The sequence below is a fragment of the Nasonia vitripennis genome (genome assembly GCF_009193385.2).
Source record: "Nasonia vitripennis strain AsymCx chromosome 4 unlocalized genomic scaffold, Nvit_psr_1.1 chr4_random0003, whole genome shotgun sequence".
Lineage (NCBI taxonomy): Eukaryota > Metazoa > Arthropoda > Insecta > Hymenoptera > Pteromalidae > Nasonia > Nasonia vitripennis.
In genome coordinates this window covers 4560432-4580148 of record NW_022279638.1, presented here as the reverse complement: position 1 = coordinate 4580148, position 19717 = coordinate 4560432, and the positions used below count along the sequence as shown (strand labels likewise).

General features: G+C 33.9%; 1 protein-coding gene and 1 long non-coding RNA gene across 18 annotated transcripts in view; both read right to left on the bottom strand.

Annotated features, from left to right (window-relative positions):
• Positions 1-19717, bottom strand: part of LOC107981432 (putative thiamine transporter SLC35F3) — a 671722-nt gene that overhangs the window by 562156 nt on the left and 89849 nt on the right. For 7 of the 15 annotated variants that reach the window (XR_004345268.1, XR_004345269.1, XM_032601907.1 and 4 more), the window contains exon 1: positions 13754-14240. The exons of 1 other annotated variant lie outside the window; for it this stretch is intronic. Coding sequence is in view for 9 of the 14 variants with exons in the window: in XM_031928085.2 (XP_031783945.1) it covers positions 13754-13886 (133 nt within the window). In the remaining 5 variants the exon portion in view is untranslated. 7 more of the 15 variants (XR_004227324.2, XM_031928081.2, XM_032601908.1 and 4 more) reach the window with 6 other exon arrangements.
• On the bottom strand, positions 3168-8329 carry LOC103315689. 3 transcript variants are annotated; one of them, XR_004227327.1, is made up of 7 exons: positions 7746-8329; positions 6720-7094; positions 6397-6584; positions 6134-6318; positions 5898-6063; positions 5665-5808; positions 3168-5574 (listed from the first exon to the last, which is right to left on the bottom strand). It is a non-coding gene; the product is annotated as an uncharacterized LOC103315689 (long non-coding RNA). The 3 variants fall into 3 exon arrangements; XR_512029.3 differs by having other exon boundaries at positions 6720-8329; XR_004227326.1 differs by having other exon boundaries at positions 6733-8329.

The window sequence follows — 19717 nt, the reverse complement described above, 5'->3', positions numbered from 1 at the left end:
TAAAGTTTCCTGTGAAATGGAAGATGAAAATTTTAATTTTTGCCCAAACTGTATATATATATGTTCTTTATGTTGTACCTGACTTCCAAAATAAATTTCAGCGCGATTCCTTCATTTGGCTTCGAGTTCTAGCTGGTCAAGCAATTTTTGCATTTTTTGCCTATTTTCAATGATTATTAGCTCATAAGGGATGCACTTTTTAACTAAAACTACCCAGATACTTTTTTTGTGAAATTTTCTGAATTTTTAATAAAAATACTTTTAAAGCCCTATATATTTGTGTTAAGGCTTAACCTACTACATTTCATGTCAACCGATACGTATTGAGATATAATCCGTTTTTCCGTCTGAATAGTCGTGAGGCGCTGATCACCATCAGGCAGCTACCACAAAATGCAGACGTCGTAAAGTGGCTAAGGCTCGCTATGCATGATCTGTACAGAAATGTGTGCGAGACCACAACGCTTAAGCAGACGCTGAGATAATACGCCGGTCAAGAACGCGTCAAAAAGCTTCAGAAGGCAGCTGATAAGAGAGATAGGCCTATAATTCCTGACATCATGTCTATCGCCATGTTTAAACATTGGAAACATATAAGAGCGCTTCCACGCCTTAGGAAAATAACCGTTAGCCAACATCTTGTTAAAAATATCGACAATAGGCCTCTCCAAAGCTGGCCAGCAGGGCTTAACAAAAACATTAGGTACATTATCCGGCCCAGGATTCACTGAGCATTTTAACTCGCGGGCTATAGGACGCAGATCCTCCGCCATAACCTTCACGCTGGAGATAAGCTCATCCGATTCTAGAAGACGATTAAAAGAGCTAGCCGGATGGCAGTTATATACCGAACTAAAATGGGAAGAAAACAAGTTTACCGTTTTAGGCTCCGACTCAGCCTTTAAACTGTTGAGATACGTTGTAACTAGGATACCAGCCTCGCCCTTCAAACCCTTAACAAAAGACCATAACGCGTTGATGTTGGACCTAAAACCGGTTCCACCGATCGAACATAATCCCGGTACCTAGATCTCGACATCCGGATACAAACGGTTCGGAGCCTCTTGAAATCTAACCTCTTTCGTCACTGGTTTTGCCAGTAAGTTTACACGCTTTATGAGCCAGCTTTTTATTTCTAATAGTACATATAAGCTCTCGATCGTACCACACAGGATATGTACCAGGATTCGATCTCGACAATGGAACCTGTTTGCTAATACACGTGTCTACAACATTATAAAAACCACGTAAATTATCCTCGAGACAGTCGCAAGAAAGGATCGAATTCCAGTCCACGTCACCAAGATGGCGTACAATCGATTCATAATTGGCAGCAAAAAGTTACGCTTTAACACAGGTACGAAATCACTATCACAACACATTTACGCATTAAAAACACTCGGAACGTGATGATCATCGGTAGGCACACGCTGTGAGAAGCAGCCACAGATGAGTTCAGCATTCATACGATACTCCGGATCCAAATAGCCAGTCTGAGCAAACTGTAGAGGATTAAAGCGCCATGTAACAGAAGGAAGGTTGTAATCTCCCAGCATAACAAGCTGACTATCAGCATTAGTCTCAGCCACCATCTCTAACCAATCGACATATTCCTGGAATCGTGTTGTATCAGAATCTGGCTGAAGATAGACCGCTCCCAGGATCATGGTGGTGTCGGGAAGGGAAATTCTGTTGAAAATTTGTTCGAGTGAGGATTCGACAAATATTTCGGAGGAGTTGAAGTGATCCCTTACTGCAATAAGTACGCCACCACCTCTCGAGACACCAACAGCCTGAAGGTCACGATCCCTTCTATGAATCCAAAAGCCAACCAGTCCGAGTTCAGCTTTCAGGTAAATAAGCAAGTTGAAGAAGATTGGTGCGAAGATAGGTGAGCTTATTTACCAGTGAGTGAGCATTCTGGCAGTAGATGATGAGCTTGACTTTATCTGCAACAAAAGAATTAACTTTGCTTCTTGTTGGCAAGAAAAAACCCCTGGCTTTTCTTGGCATCAATGAGAAATAAAATTTTTAAATAAAATTTTAAATTACCCATCTTTCTTGGCATTTCCAAAGGCATCTTCAATCATATACTTTTAATCTATAGTTCGGAAGTTATTAGAAAAATTTAGAAATGTTAAAATCTTGAGTCGTATATTCCAATATTATATGGTTTAATAATTTAAATAGCTTAAAAAAAGATGTTTGGAATTAACCCTTTCAATTAGAATCTTTGAATTTTATAATACTTCGAAATTATGAAAACGATGTTTTCCAAAATAAAGAATTTTAATACTATGTAGATGTCGCATTTGAGTAAAGGCATTTGACTTCAATATATTAGCTTTATTTTGATCCTTTATTTTGAGGCCTATATAAAAATATTATAAAATAACGTTAATTACAAAATATGTAATTCTGTCTCTTAGCTATGAAAGCTTTTTAACGTGTTACCTTGTCAAAACAAAAGAGGATGTCAATGCATCTTCTGGTTAGTCCACAAGAACACAGAAATGAAATATACTCAGCAAAAATTCGACTTGCAATATTTCGCTAATAAATTAATCTTTTAGAATAAATGTTTTTCTCAAGAAAGATTAGATAAAAAGCTTTCAGGTCGATAGCTTAGTAAATTTTTATATTTTATATTTGATGTTGAAAAATAAAATATAAGCATCTTTAGTACCTTTCGACCACAGCTTTTTCGTAACATTTTTATCACTAACATGAAATCACTAATTGTTTTGATATACACCACTTTCGAATTATTTCTCAACCAAGACACTAAAAACCAAGGTGCGAACTAGCCAGACCTTGTCATCGGCCACCCTGTACACCTAGACGTCACCCTCGTATAATTTATTTACCTAGACATCAACAATCATGGAGCGCACCACCTAAACGTCTTCATCGGCCACCCTGTACACCTAGACGCCGTCCTCGAATGATTTACCTACACTAAGAGAAAAGATTCCTTAACTCAAAGAAGAATTCTTAACTGTTAAGAAAATTGGATTAAAATATGGAGAAATCCAAGCGTCTTAACTGTTAAGTTTTCTGATGTTTGAATTTTGTACTAAGTTCTTAACATACAAGTCTCTATTACTAGAAAGTCGACGAGGACAATTGATGATCTATTAATTTAGTTCGGGATTAATTAATTAATCTTACTTTGAAAATCTATTTATTTCAACATAATAAATCTCTTCAAGATACTACATATTTTCCTTCGGATGTTACATGAATTTTTATAGGTCACATATAATAATTTAAATTATACAAAAACCACTTTTCTTTCTGCATTTTAGATGGTAACTGTATAATGTAACATTTCATACTATTTATAAAACCAATCGTCTGACAATCTTTGTACATAAAAAATATTTTATTTTCAGTAGTTTTTACGATTTTTTCGATCAAACCAATTACGGGATTGTCAGACTCATCGTTGTACAAAAATATTGCATAGTTTGGTCGATACAGAGCTCCATTAATTTTTACAAAATTAACTTCGTTATCTACATTTTTAGTCACCTTTTTTTTGAGAGCACCAAACTTAATTATATTTTTAAACCCCTTATTTATGTAAAAAAGATAAGCTGATTCAAGCTGCAATTCTGTTGATAAAGTATGAATGATGTTAATTCTTGAAGTCACAACACGAGCACACTGTTTAGCTTTCTTGTGAAAGCCTTCATACTTTTCACACGTAGGTATCAAAATATTTCAATCTGTCATTAAGCTGTACGATATCAAAATATTCTTTTTGTATAAAAGAATGAATAATCATTGACATATCATATCTACATACCCCTAAAGAAAAGTCATGCATCAAGTCATACGTAAGTTTCGTAACGTTATGAAAAAAGTACAACTGATTAAAAACGCATCCACTTTTAACTCCGTTTGTTCGTTGCTCTAAATCTTCAGTATAGTTAGTAGTACTTCTTATCTTATTTTTATTAACTGTGCAGAGTACTTTTGCTTCAAATTTATCACATTTACAAAACCTACAATAATAGCAAGCTACAAAGCTTTGATTAAAACCGAACAAATTGTTTACTCGTAAATTATCGCCAATTATCGCTACAACAACAAAATGTATTTTGATACTTTTTTTATCAACACAAATTGTTACAAGTTCGTCAAATAATGAATTTAGTTCAGCAATAAGATCTTTAAAGCATCTTGCATTTTTAAGCTCTTTTTGGTCAGCAGTCAAATTAAACTGCGCTAAAAATACATTTTCTAACATCGATGCTAATTTTGGCGGTATACCTGCAATTGAAAAATAACAACCTGCGATTTTATAAACAATTCTTGACGTCGAGAGAAGATCACATATTTAGAAGTCATCGTTGTATAAGAACAATCCTATTACAGTTTTCTCACCAAAATTCTTAGACATTTTTCGCCAATATTTGCCATTATAAACGCTGGAATATACGTGTTAAGCTTGAGCAAGTTCACATTTAATAAAATTCATGATTTCGTTGAACACATTAGGTAATTGTAGGAACATAGTTAGCACTTTGCGCAATGAAATTAAAGATGCTGTACATTTTTTTGGTATAAAGCGTGGTATCACGACTTTTCTTATTATCATTTATCTCACCAATTAGTACTGCTTTTGGCTCGATTAAAAAGCCCGCGTTTTGTAGGTAACGAAAACGCCTGTATTCTGTGTTGGAGTTCTCAAAAATATTTGATATTTGCAAACAATGATCTATTTATTGTGATATTCTATCGTAATCATTTCTTTCAATTTAATCTTATGTAAACCTACAAGTTCACTGCTTAGTGCCATAACGTCTTTCATAACTAGGTCTACAACTGCGTTAGTTATTGAGCTGTTTGTGTACAGTTTTCCTATCATATTAAAAAGATTCTTATCAAAATTATTCGCATTCAAAGTAGAAATCGTTAAAGTACTGCTATTACCTACGATTGATGGATTACTACGAAGTCGCAAAGAACTTTTTTTTTTAGCAAGTTGCTTGTTTTTAAAATAATTATAACTAGAACGTATTTTCGTATCTTTTTGATCACAATTACTAATATGCTTTCTTAGTGTTAAAATTGTCCTAAATGTACGAAAACATGTACTATACACGCATTTATGATTACTAAGATGCGGATAGTAAATTTTCAAATGTCGCAAAAAAACGTTGACATCATTAAATATTTGCGAAGTACAGATAGGACAATGCATTTTGATTAGTTTTCCGCAGCTTCTACTAAACGCTTTTTAACTTTATGCACCAATGTACACACAGAAGGTATTTTAACGTCTGACTCAGTTATAATATCATATACGGCCCATTGAATCAAATAAAATAAATTTTCACATTCTACATGGTATGAGATATTGAAAAATATATACAGTTTAAATAAAATGTCGACTGCTTTTGCAAGTGAAGGCAACTCATACGTCACCGTATCAACACGCACGAAAAATTGATCTATATGTTTTAAATTTACGCCAACGAGAATTATAAATGGCTGAAGAGACAGCTTCTTATTAACCATCTCATTCCTCTTCTTGTTGACTTCATTTTCAATATCGCCAGGAATCTGTGATTTTGTTAAAAATGCATATGAATTATTTGATCCATGTAAATGCATAATACTAAATCAATATTATTAAGAAATTTTGTTGAATACCTTTACATGAATAATAATACCTTCTTCTGATTCTGCTTTAGAGGATTTCCACAGACTTTTTTCCAGAATTTTTATAGGAAATTTTTGTGGCTTTTGGTGCTTCGAAGGAGTTCAATAACTTAACGTGCATAAGTGTGTCGTAATCTAGATAAAAGAATAATGTGAATTACGTCAATACATGCTTAGTGTACTCATATATTTTTACTTGTAATCATAATAAATGATAATTTTACCCGTCATAGATTCACAATCAAGCTCTTTTAACGAGTCTAAAATAAGTCTTTCGTCTTTTGTTAGCTTATCTTTTAAGATAGCAGCTGCATGAGAAAAGACATCATTCCATCAATTACATATATTCTCAAAAGGTTTTAAATAGGTTTGTAAAAAATCCTTTTCTATCTGCAACAAAATAATGATGAGTAATCATAGTACACAGTTACATATGTATATTTAAATAGCAAACACTTACAAGTTCAAAACCATAAGATTCTTTTAAATTTGGCCATTTCTTATAAATATCAGCTACAGTTTGATATTCTTGATTCTTGGCATCGGTCTGGCGCAAATTGAATGTGAACTCCCAATGTTTTAGAACTTCCCTCTTCTCTCTATTTATAATAAGCCATTCTTTGCTTTAAAGGGCACTTTGTATATCTGTAATAATCAGACACAACCACATGATTATTTATCATTTTATAAATTATTTTATCTAAATAAATTAATTTCTTTTACCTAAATTATTTGTAACTGGCACTCGTTTTGCGGTTGACTGACATTAAGTTGAATGTTTATGTGATTCCAGGATGTATGTACGTCGGTTTCTGTATTTATCAACCAATTTCCCCTTGGATCGCTCATGCTTGTTTCGTCTGGATTCATTTTTTTCACAAAGCCTACATAATAAGTTTGCAGACATTCTTCTGAAAAAAGTTCGAATATTTTATCAGCTAATACTTTAAAATCATAGTCAGTTAACCTTCTAGAAAAATTAAAATAAAAATTAAAGTAGAAAGTCATTAAAATACATTGATATTAATATTTTATGCGACAAATACCTTTTATACTTACAAATTGTTGTCTCTTAAAAAGTGAAGAGTAATAATTTCTACTAAGTACGATTGAGAAGCAGATCAAAGCTCTTTTTTTGCTTCATATACCCTTAATATCGATGGCTCAGGAGCATGGTCTTCCAGCAGAGCTTTGTGATCTAAGTCGTTGACTGCAGTTGATATTCGTTGCTTTTTACAAGCTGGCTCTCCATCAAGAGTTGTTTGATGTTCAACGTATTCTACCTCGATTGTATCTTCGTCATTTGCTTCAATTTCTTCTGCAGTTTCAAGACCTTGCGATTCTTCTTCTTTCAACGGGTCCTCAGATAACGAGTTTTCAGTTGCCGAATGTTCAAATTTTATCTGTTCATTGACTTCAATCTGAATTAATAAAAAAGTAGATTAGTAATGTGACACTGGTTGATAATGTAATTCACATACAAATTTTGAAGAAAAGAATTTATTTAATAAGCCAAGAAACAAACATACATGTTCACGTAATTTTCTTTTAAGCAATATACGCACACAAACACTTGGAATAACATTTTTGAGTTCGTCGGGATCATCCATCAAAGCATACAGAACATCTATAGTTAGTATCATTCTCTGGATAAAATAACATACAACGATGGGTTAACATTCAGCAGAAAACTGTAAACCTAACCCCGAGCGATACGTCTAATCTCGAGCGCGTGATCTGACATTCTTAACGAATCCTAACAGCAAAATTGTAAATAGTAACGCTCGGACACGATGAACAAGCACGAAAAGTGTACGGCGGTAGTAATAGGAATCGCCGTGCAGCACGTCTAAGGACGCGCGCGCGATGCATGTTGGTCAGTGTATTTTTTTTCTGGGCCAGCAAGTTCATTAAAAAAAACGCGTGTATTTTTCGTTTCACTTGGCCGGCACCGAAACCGAATTCCCCGCGTCGCTTTCGTCGGGTCGAATCTCTCTAGCAATCGCCTCACCTAACCTCACTTTTTTGCATGCAGAAAATCAGCAGAAAAATAGTAGTATAGAGCAACTTACGTTTAAAAACATCTACTAAGTTCGGAAAGCCCCATGACTTAAGTATGATGTTCATTTCTGCAAAGGTACTTCTTTGTGGCAATGAGAAAAAGAGAGCACGCGCCAAATGCAACGGTGGACGCCGACTCCGGCATATTCTCTCTCGCGTTCTGTCGTTTGCGATAAAACAACGTCAGCCTGCTGCCTCCCCAACAAAGAGATACTTCTGTCTTCACACTTCTTTAAAAAATTTGTCACACTCGGATACTTCTTTCAAAAATCTTGATTGCGTGAGACGCAATACTCCCGAAATCGGCCGACTGCATGCGCTATGCCGAGACGTATATACCGTAACCGCAGAGCTTGAAGTGGAGCTCGCCACTCGGCCGGTAACTTTTTATCGACGGTGTGCTACGATCGCTCGTAAACGTTTCCTCGGTCTGCTTCTTAATTATTAAGAATTTAGTCTCTAATAAAGAAGAAATTTGTATCATATAAGCAAAATGAAAGGTACGGTTAAGTCGCAAATTCTTTGTGGCAAGGATTCTTTTCTCTCAGTGTGGACACCAAAAACCACGAAGCGCACCACCTAGACCTCGTCATCGGCTACCTTGTACACCTAGACACCGCTCTTGAATGATTTTTATACCTAGACACAAAAAACCACGGAGCGCACCACCTAGACTTCGCCATTAGCTACCTTGTACACCTGGACACCGCGTTCAGATAATTTTTACACCTAGACACCAAAAGTCACGGAGCGCTTCACCTAGAACTCTTCATCAGCCACCCTGTACCTCTAGACACCTTCTTCGAATGATTTTTACACCTAGACACCAAAAACCATGGAGCGCACCACCTAGACCTCATCATCAGTCACCTGGTACAACTGGACACCGCCCTCAAGTGATGTATTTTCCTAGACATACAAAATTACGGAGAGCATCACCTAGACCTCGTCATCGGCTACCCTGTACACCTAAACACCGTACTTGTATGACTTTTATACGAAGACACCGAAAACTACCTGAACTTTGTCCGGAACGCAGAGTATGCACCGGCAACCTCTTAATTCTAGATACCATAATATATTATTATATTTTCTTGAGAAAGCAATTCCCTTCTGTATATAGCTGTGCGGTCAATTTCACGGTCCTAACACTTCTTTCGGCTAACTTAACGGTCCTAACGCATTTCGAGCTGAAGAAGAAAAATATTATTTTAGCATTTATGGATTATACACTCACATATTATAAAAATAAGCAGCCTTCACACTAATATTTTTGTTGGAAATCATAGTTTAGCTCAGAAAACATTCTAATAAGCCAATAAACCTCACCAACTGTAATGATAAGTATTTTTTTTTGTGTAATGAAAAATCCGAGCACCAATATAGAAGTAAATAGTGTCACGGGCGCCGCGGCTTCGTCTGCTTCTCAAACTCGTCTTCGTGGCGCTACCGCGCCACTTAATGCATTTTTTGTTTTTTGACAACGCGTTACCCAGTTATATCCATTGATTGCAAATGTGTCCATTCACACTATTTGTAATACCAAAACCATGATAGAAACTATATCAGTTTAAAGCTACTACATATCACTTATTACTAGAGATGGGCGAAAAATGGACCCACATTTTTCGACCAGCGATAAAACGCTTTTTCGAACATTATTTACGCATTTATTGCATTAAGAATAGAGTCATACCGTATTACAAAGAATTTGTAAGCTTGTAAAAATAGATTTTTTGTCCAAAACAAAGCACAAGTGATAGCTAGTTGATGGCTACGAAAGTACTACGCAAAATAAGTTAGGTCAAAAAAATAAGGAAATTACGAATATCTTCGTATGTCGTGCTTGTATAACTCTAATTGACCGTCAATTGTGTAAACCGTTTGAAAATTGATTAAAATCTGTAATCCTCTTTAAAATCAGTGTATGACACAAGGACTAATATCAATATGAAAGATTTAAGGTTATGTTTATTCCAATAAATGCTCAAGAAATTTTTCATGTGGAAAATACGATGAGCAATTGATCAGTTTGGTACAATCCAAACCACCATTGTATGACTTCAGGTTACCTACTATAGAAAGATCTAAATTAAAAAAGCAGGATTTATGAAAAATCATTAGTAACAACTTTGGAGGTGAACTAATAATAATAAATGGTTTTAATTTTATTTTGAATATTTATTTCATTAACATTAATATAACAGGACAACAATTTACACCCGAGTGTGTAGAGAAGCAGTGGAATTATTTGAAAGACAATTACCTGAAAGCTCGTAGGAAGTTTCTTGCTGATCAGTATACTGCAGCTAAGAGTGGCTTATCTGCAACGACATGTGCTGTTCCTTCTTTTCGTTTTTATTCATTAATGAATTTTTTTAAACGAATTATAACTTATAAAACGTAAATGATTTGTCAATATTAATAATTTCACATCAGGTATAAAATTACATAATTACATTTTAATTTGTTTTTAGGACAATTTCTAGTTTAAAAATATCAAAGAAAAAACAAACAAGTATTTCAAAGCCTGCATTGTGCACAGAGGCTTACAAGAAAAATGCCTTTAATGAGATAAATCCACAACCTGAGTTAGTGGACAATGAGGAAGAAAATGAAAAACAATTAACCACTACGCCACAACCAATACCACCAACTGCAAGTCATACTAATAAAACTTTTTCTCTACAAGTATTGTCATTGAACAGTCAAAATATTGGATCCTCAGCTAATACAACACCATGTACCTCAAAAAATGAATAGTATTTTTTACCTATACTACAAAAATAAGGCTCATCTGATAAAATCTTAAAATATTTCATTATATTTTTTTTTCAGGAAGAAACTTCTGATATTGAAAATCTCCTGGTCAAAATGCTGCAGAGGGATTCAAAAGAAGCTGATGAAGTAGATAGCTTTCTCATGCGTTTAGGAGCAAGTCTACGTAGATTATCTTATCAAACAAGAGCAAGATTAAAAATTAAGTTTTTAACATTGGTCAATGATGCAGAGGATTTGGAGAATGGGGAGACTCAAAGAAAATATTCCAAAATATGTTATTCCTTCTACTTATGTTACTGTAGCTAGTAAAATGTATAGTTTCAAACGTTCATCTATATTCAGAATATTTTTATCAATATAATACAATTATATTATAAAATGAATACAAATTTAAATACAATATATACAGATTTAAAAGTTATTGCGCAGAGCCTTCTGCCACTGCCAATCAAGGCACCTGAAGTCATAAAATAATTTTTAAATTGATCTCTTATTTGCGTTGCATTATTATTATAATTTCTTGGAGCTTCTGCATCTTGAAAATCTCGAAATTGATTGTTAGCAGGTATGTCATCAGTGGATCGCAGTGAATACTGTCGATCTTCAGATATTTTTGTTAATTCCTTAGCCATTAAATAATTATGTAAGCATACTGTGGCTTAAATGATTTGAATGGAATGTTCAATCGTAGCAAGTATATATTTTCTATATACTCTCCATCGAGCTGCCAGTACTCCAAAAGCACATTCAACAGTTCTTCGAGCTCTGCTTAATCGACAATTAAATACTTTTCTTGAAAAATCTAAATTCCATCTTCTTGGATATGGTCTCATCATGCAAAAGCCTCATTGCCCAATAGAACGTACGGAAGTGATGGTCCATTGACTTCTAATGGTCTCGGTGCAGGTAAATTCAATTCAGAGTTACTCAATGCTTGACCAACCTCACTATGCATTCAAATTCCTCCATCACTACATCGACCTGCTGCTCCTATATCAACGATGGTGAATAATCCATTTGCATCTGTGATTGCCATCAAAACAATACTATGTTGACCTTTGTAATTGTAGTAAGTTGAACCACTATTTAGTGGGGCCTAAATTAAAACATTCAAGTATGTAATAGTTATTATATTACAATAAATCAATAAAATATAATAAATTGTTTAAATATACCTGCACTGTAACATGCTTTTCATCTATACAACCAATGCAATTTGGATGAGTTGTCAGCTCTTCAAATTCAGCAGCTTTCTGTCGCCACATTTCTTCAGTTAGCGTGGGGAAAACTCGTTCAGCAAGTACATCCCAAATAGCTTGACATGTTTCTGCAATGATTTTGGAAATAGTATTTTGTGCTACTCGAAAGGCATAACTAAGTGATGATAAATTATCTCCTGATGCAAGGTATCTTAGACATATTTCCAAACGTGTTTTGGCTGGTATAGGCCTTCGTACAGCAGTTTGTTTTAAAATGTGTGGTTCCAAAAGAGTAAGTAATTCAGCAAAGGTTTCCACGTCCATTCTTAAAAAATCGAAGTACTTTTCTAGATCAATATTACGCATTTCCACAATTAAATTGTTACTTAGTCCTTGTAAAATTCGACGCTTTTCTCTTAAGATAGGTCGAACCCAAAATTGTCGTACAGCTTGTTCTTCCTTTCTTTTTAACAAAAGGTATTAACACTACATTTTTGTAATTTTGTCACTTTCACTTTTAGCTTGCCAAGGTGTATGAACACTTTTCAAGAATCTCTTATATCTTCTTAAAATTAAATATAAGTAAGTATCTGACTTCATCGTTATGTGTAATAAATTAATAAATTATTAACATAAACAATGTTTTTAAAAATTAGCGCCAATTAATTGCGTGGGAAAAAATCGAGACTCCAGTCCCATGGAGCACTTTTTTTTAACGGAACGGCACTCTAACCTCACTTTTGGTTATAAATCATGCAAATTTCTCAAAATACTTCTGAAAAATAATTAAAATAAGTTGTATAAAGACATCTTTATAAATTTAAAACAGAGTAAAATTATATTTACCTAAATTTACAATAAAATATATCACTGGAATTACTGCAATACTCTTTGTTTTTTTTAGCAACCATGGGAATAGCCACTTTGGAAAACGCAACGCAACGGAGAACGAAGCACGCGCCATGCCGCCATTACAGATTTCAAATCTGTTGCGGTTTTGTCGTTCCGTGAAATTTTTTGCAACGCGTGGGATGGCACCCTAAAACGATGTATGTACTAGCGCAATTTAATGTAATAGTTATTCCATATATAAGTATATATACATAGTATGTACATGACTACATATACCTATTACGTTTTGAGATTTACATATCAAGTCATACAATGGCTAAGTGGTCAAGTTGTAAGTTTACCAATCTAAAGCTCTGGGGTTCCAGTCCAGGCTTAGGCGATTTTTTTTAAATACACAAAAATATAAAAAAATTGACTTTGTTAGAAATACGTTTTAAAAAATAATTACAAATAATGATAAATACTGACAAATTCATTTAAAAATAATTAAAAAAAAACAAATAATGACAATTAATGATAAATAAATTTGTCTCAATTTGGACTACCAGTATTTAATATTATTTTCTATTATTTATCATTATTTATTTTTATTTAATTTTATTGTTCATTGTCGCTTATTGTTCGTTAGTATTTTTCATTATTTGTCGTTATTCATTTTTAATTCTTGCAATTTAAAAAAACTTCTACCAGGGGTCCGACTTCTCGTAGAATCACTCATATATATACACACACATATGATATATACACTATAAATGTATAGTATATATGTATATATTAACTTTTTAAAGTACGGGCAAAATAGTATATTGTGTACCAATTAGCTATGACGATTTTTTTAGAAATTTGAAACATTATTTAATCAATTATTATTTGAAATTTATGAAAGCTTGATAAATATATCATATTATTTACAAAGCCTGATCATTCATTTTATAGACACATTTTTTAAAAACATATGCTCACATCGATGTATGTATTTATGAGCTAAGCAAATATTAATTTTATAATTAATTATTTTATATCTCAATACTATATTACAGTAACTGTAACTCAATAAAAAAAAGCACATTCTAATAAATAAGATACGGTTTAAGTTTAAAAATCATACTACTTATTTGTGTTTAATTGGGAAATTACTATAAAGAAAACATTAAAATTGGTTGATGTTTTTTCAATGCATCATATACCTGTAATATCAATTTTTTGTGAATTAGTGAGTTGTTCACTAATTGACTGTTCTTCGCTAGGTGAAAATACATGAGATCGACACTTTCGTGGCTGAAAAATAGTTGGCACTTCTATTGGATTTGAATTTTTCATTATAATATTAAGAAATTAATGAATAAAATTATTTATTTCATCAAATATGTTATTAAATACGATTTTTATTTTTCTTATTCCCTTTATATTGTTTTGGTTTTAGGTTATTTAAAAAACAAATCTCAATGTTGCGATGTTACTTTTTTTTAAAAGACATGTCTATAATCAATTGCTTTTTTATGGCTCATTTATCCGCGTTATCTATACGTCATTTATCCGTCGAGCAAAGTAAACAATTTGTTTACAGATTTGTTATTTTTATATTTGTTATTCTATATTATAACTTGTATTTACGTATCATTGATTAGTATAGGGCTTCAGACAAATTATTATCGCGCATGCGCCTGAACTATAAATGTGAATTTGCATCATTTACATTTCAAGATTAAATAGTTTAAACATCTTTGTCTTATATAATATTAGAAAAAAAAAAGATTTATTAAGTGTACTTGCTTGAATTTTATTTGTATTATATTTTTTTGTTACTTGTACTTTATTTGAGTAAGGTTGAGTAAGTTGAATTTTATACGCTAGAATACTCCCCAAGTACGCATTTTTATTATAGACTTATACAGATAAGTTCATTATTTTAAATTAAGTGTTTATATAGCTTATTTACAAATGCTCTAAACAGTTATACATCCTTATTAAAAACTTATAATTATACACTATATATATTTATTAAAAACATTAATCTTATTGTAGTATATTTCAATTAACGTTCTTTTTAAGTTCTATTTTTTTTCATGCAACTTCTTATTATTGATTGTAAATAGTAACTGTCATTCTAAATAAACCTATCTTTGAGTAAACATCTTTGCACTTTCTTCAAATTTACTCTAGACATACACAATATTTTGGTGTCAGAAGTGGGATTCGAACCCACGCCCACAAAAGTGGAGTGAAATATCACAAACTTACTGCTCATTGTCTCCCTTCGACAAATGGTCAAGCAGAAAATGCGTGGGTCCAACAAAAAGAGCCTTACTTAAAATGGATATAACACAAGGTTCGTTGCAACGGAACTTGAATGAGTTCTAGAGAAAATATAGAAAAGCTTCTCATTTAACTACAGGACAACCACCTGCTTTATCATTTTTAAAACGAAACATTCACACACAATTAGATCTTGTTCGACCCGAACCTATCAACGAGAAGATTTCTGAGAAACATCAAGCTGATTTTCTCAATACGTACCGAGAATTCAAACCACTTGAACATGTTTATTTTCTTTCCGGTAATCCAAAATTAGGTAAATGGATTCCAGGACAAATTAAATCTCGTCTAGGATCTACATCATGAAATCAGTTACATGGATAAAAAGTATAAACGACACGTCGATCAAATTTGTGCTATTACAAAGAAATCAGAAGAAGGGGAAGTAACAAGAAAGAAACCAGAAAGAATAACATTTTTTGAAAATAAAATTGGTGCTAATTTGACAACGCTTTCCACTACAAGCACACAACGTCGTACTCGATTTTACAAAAATAACGTAACTCCAAGATCTATGAGTGCACAACAAGAAGTAAATACTATAGTAACAACACCATCATATACGACTCCTTCGACTTCTCAGACTGCGTCGTTTAAAGAATCACCGACTATACAAGCTACGTCAACTCAAGAATCTTTAATTTTAAAATTTTTACCAACTTTAAGTGTTGAGATTGTTTTTCATGCAACTTCATATTATTGATTGTAAATAATACCCCATTCTAAATAAACCTATCTTTAGGTAAACATCTTTGCACTTTCTTTAAGTTTACTCTATACATACACAACACTTATTTTAATAATTTTCAGAATAAATTAATGTTTATCTTTCATTTTAGCAAACTGGCTCTCTGTCATTCTCTGATAATACCTTTTTAAGGGACTTTAGTTCGTTTAAATTATGATGGCCTTTATAACAATTTTGATCTATGTAACTATTTTTTGTCCCCTATGTTCCATTTCTATTTGTCTATGTATCTTTTTGCATTATATTATAATAACCCTTACGAAAATAATATACAGAGATCTGTGCATAGATCTCTGCACTGATCTCTGAACAAAATTAAAACTATATCCTTTTAATATCCAGAATATTCTTAAAAGCTAAAAAAAAAACATAATAAGTGCCTCTACCGGTGTTACTGTTCGAATGATAACACTAAAACTCAGGTCATGAACACCAACATTTTTATATATAAAGATTAAAAAAAATGTTTTAATCGAATTAGTGAAAAAATTAAAAGTTTGGAGTTCACGACCAGATTTTCAGTGTTATCATCCGAACAGTAACGACTGTAGAGGAGCTCATTATATTATTTTTCAAGAATTTTCAGACAATAAACAGAAGAAGTTCCAAATTTTGTGCAGAGATATGTGCAGAAATCTCTGCAGAGGTCTATGCACATATCTCTGAATATTATTTTCATAAGGGTATATATATATGAAATCATATTGTATCCACATTTATTACTTTTTTTAAAATCTGTTTTAATAGGGGAGATGTGCCCAATACGGATACCCTTAGGTATTTGGGGCATAACTTTTAAACGACGCATTGAATATTTGAATCCAAAATTTCTACGTGTTCTCTAGTTCATTTTCTATGAGGAAATGGACGGGGCCAGTCAAAGTCGCTACAAGGGGTCTCATAATCGATTAAAAATTCAAAATTCGCGTCACAAAATAGCAGACGAAAAAATAATTAATTTACTTATAAGACTTAAATAATGCAAAATTACAAAAAACTACGAGTTACTTGCCCTTCGAAATGTAATCCATCATTGTGCAAAGTTTCAAGTTATTATCATAATATGTCGCCGAGAAAACCTTGAAAAATTTTAAAAAATCGCATTTTCACGGTTTTCTCAGCGACATATCAAGTGGCGCGGCAGCGCCACGAAGGCGAGTTTCAGAAGCAGACGAAGCCGCGACGCCCGCGCTACTATTTACTTCTATGTTGGGGTTCGCATTTTGCATTACAAAAAAATAAATGCGTTTTTTTGTTGTCTCTAATATATTTTGACTTATATCATGTTTTATTATACAAAACTATAATTTTCAACAAAAATATTGATAAAAACAGCTACCTTTGATATAATACACGAGTGTGTCATTCACAAAATGCTCAAATTAAATCAAAAAATGTTAGGACCGTTATGTTAGCCGCAACAAGTGTTAGGACCATGATGTTGGCCGCACAGCTATACACAGATGGATATTGCTTTCTCATCGATTTTCTGCATGCTCGCTCACATGTAGTTTTTAGAGTCTAGCTGTAGAAATAATTCGAGGGCGGTGTCTCGGTGTACGGAGTGGCCGATGACGAGGTCTAGGTACTGCTCTCCGTAATTTTTTATGCCAAGGTGAATACATCACTCGAGGGCAATGTCTAGGTATACGGGGTGAACAATGACGAGGTCTAGTTGGTGCGCTTCGTGGTTTTTTGTGTCTAGGTGTAGAAAGAATTCGAAGGTGGCGTCTAGGTGTACAGGGTAGCCGATGACGAGGTCTAGATGGTGCGCTTCATGGTTTTTGGTGTCTAGGTAAATACATCATACGCGGACGGCGTCTAGGTGTGCGGGGTGGCCGATGACGAGGTCTGGGTGGTGCTCTCCGTAATTTTTTATGTCTAGGTAAATACATCACTCAAGGGCGGTGTCTACGTGTACGGGGTGGCCGATGCCGAGATCTAGGTGATGCTCTCCGTAATTTTGTATGTCTAGGTAAATACATCACTTGAGGGCGTCCGTCCATTTCCTCATAGAAAATGGACTAGAGAACACGCAGAAATTTTGGATCCGAATATTCAATGCCTGGTTTAAAAGTTATGCCCAAAATACCTAAGGGTATCCATACTGGGCACATCTCCCCTGTTAAAACAGATTTGAAAAAACAATAATAATACATGTGGATACAATATGATTTAATGTATATACTCTTACGAAAATAATCTGCAGAGATTTCTGTACATATCTCTGCACAAAATTTGGAACATCTTCTTTCTCTGAAAATTCTTGAAAAAATAATATAATGATTTCCTCTACAGTCGTTACTGTTCGGATGATAACACTGAAAATCTGGTTGTGAACTCCAAACTTTTAATTTTTTCACTAATTCGATTAAAACATTTTTTTTAATCTTTATATATATATATATATATATATATATATATATATATATACATATATACAGGGTGACCCAATTTAAACGGGCACCGGTGATAACTCGTTAGGGACAGCCCTAATCGAAAAAATGGTAGAGACAAAAGTTGTAGGATATCGAGGAGAAAGTCTGATGATGACCTTGTATTTGACCTTGAACTTGATTTTCAAGGTCATATCAAGGTCAACTTTGATTTTCTAAATAGAAACCCTATCTTTTTATTGGGGGAATGGAAAGAGCGGGAAATTTTACGTTCAGAGTGATATTTTTGTTTTGGATAGCGAAGGTCATCTCGAAGTCATGCAGCCAGTTCAACAAGATTCACCTGCGTAATTCCTCTGGCAACGCCAGAATCGAAAAAATCGTAGATATAAGTTGTACGATATCGAGGGGGTGCGTAACGGTAACCTCAAATTTGACCTGCTCTTAAAGGTCATTTCAAGGTCAAATTGATACAGAAAATATTATGTATATTAACATTAGAAGCTTAAACGCGAATTTTGATAGTCTACGAATTCTAATTGATAGCCTTGACATTAAACCTTTCGTAACAGTTTATACGGAGACTCGGGTTCAAGAATTTTACAGATACTTTTCTATTACTGGATACAAAATATATTATAACAATAGCTTGATAAATCAGTGCGATGAAGTTGTAATGTATATATATGATGCCCTAACAGAATATACAGAAACAATTCAAATTGGAAAGCTAAAAATTTTACATAGCATATTTCAAATTGATAAAAATAGCACTCTTCAGATGTCCGCACTATACAGATAGCATGATTTAACGAAATCAGAATTTACTTTATGTTTAAAAAAGTTCTTGAAAGATTTGATAGGCGATTTCAATATCGATATCTTAAAACAGGATCAGATAGGACAAGAATTCTTAAACAAATTTATAGAAATAGGTTTCTCACCAGGATTTCAAACGATAACTAGACCTTCACACTCCATGGATACGGGTTCATGCATTGATAATATCTTTATTAAAACCTCTACAATCAAAACAAAAACCGACAAGTTACTGAGTAATATTACAGATCATTACCCACTATTTCTATCATTAGAAAAACTTAAAATTGATAGTTGAAAACAAAATATTAATATAATACCAGCAAAAAACTCTCGCTTCGCTCGCGATTTACAAATTAATTGAAATGATATTGAATTATTTGACGTGTCATTATTGAATATACTGTTAAATATCAGATGTTTTAACGAGTTGAGCACCACAGCCAACTCGTAGCGGTATGAGTACCGCTGCGCCGTGCCGAAACAGCGTAGAGTCGCGCGCGCAATAATAAACACGTACGGATTCGGCAATAGGCGCGAGTGAGATAGAAAGAGCGAGCGCGCGGGCTAATCCTTCAGGTGCGCGCTCAGATAGCTCTCGGCCATCAGAAGAAACACCCGACTTCGCTCGGACAATTCGTACACTTTGGCGATCCGGAGTGCTGTGCTGTGTCCAGCAGTTTGAAGTGTGTGAGTGCGACGCGGAATACGGAGATCCTGAACCCCTGCCTAGCGGTCCAGCGCAGTGGTCAAGTCTCGCAGCCTGTCCGGGATGCGCAGTGCATGAGAGATAGAGTGTATGTGCGAGTGTGTATCACCCGTACGAGGGTGCTCCGGCGCGCGCGACCTTCACGACGATATACGCGTGCAAG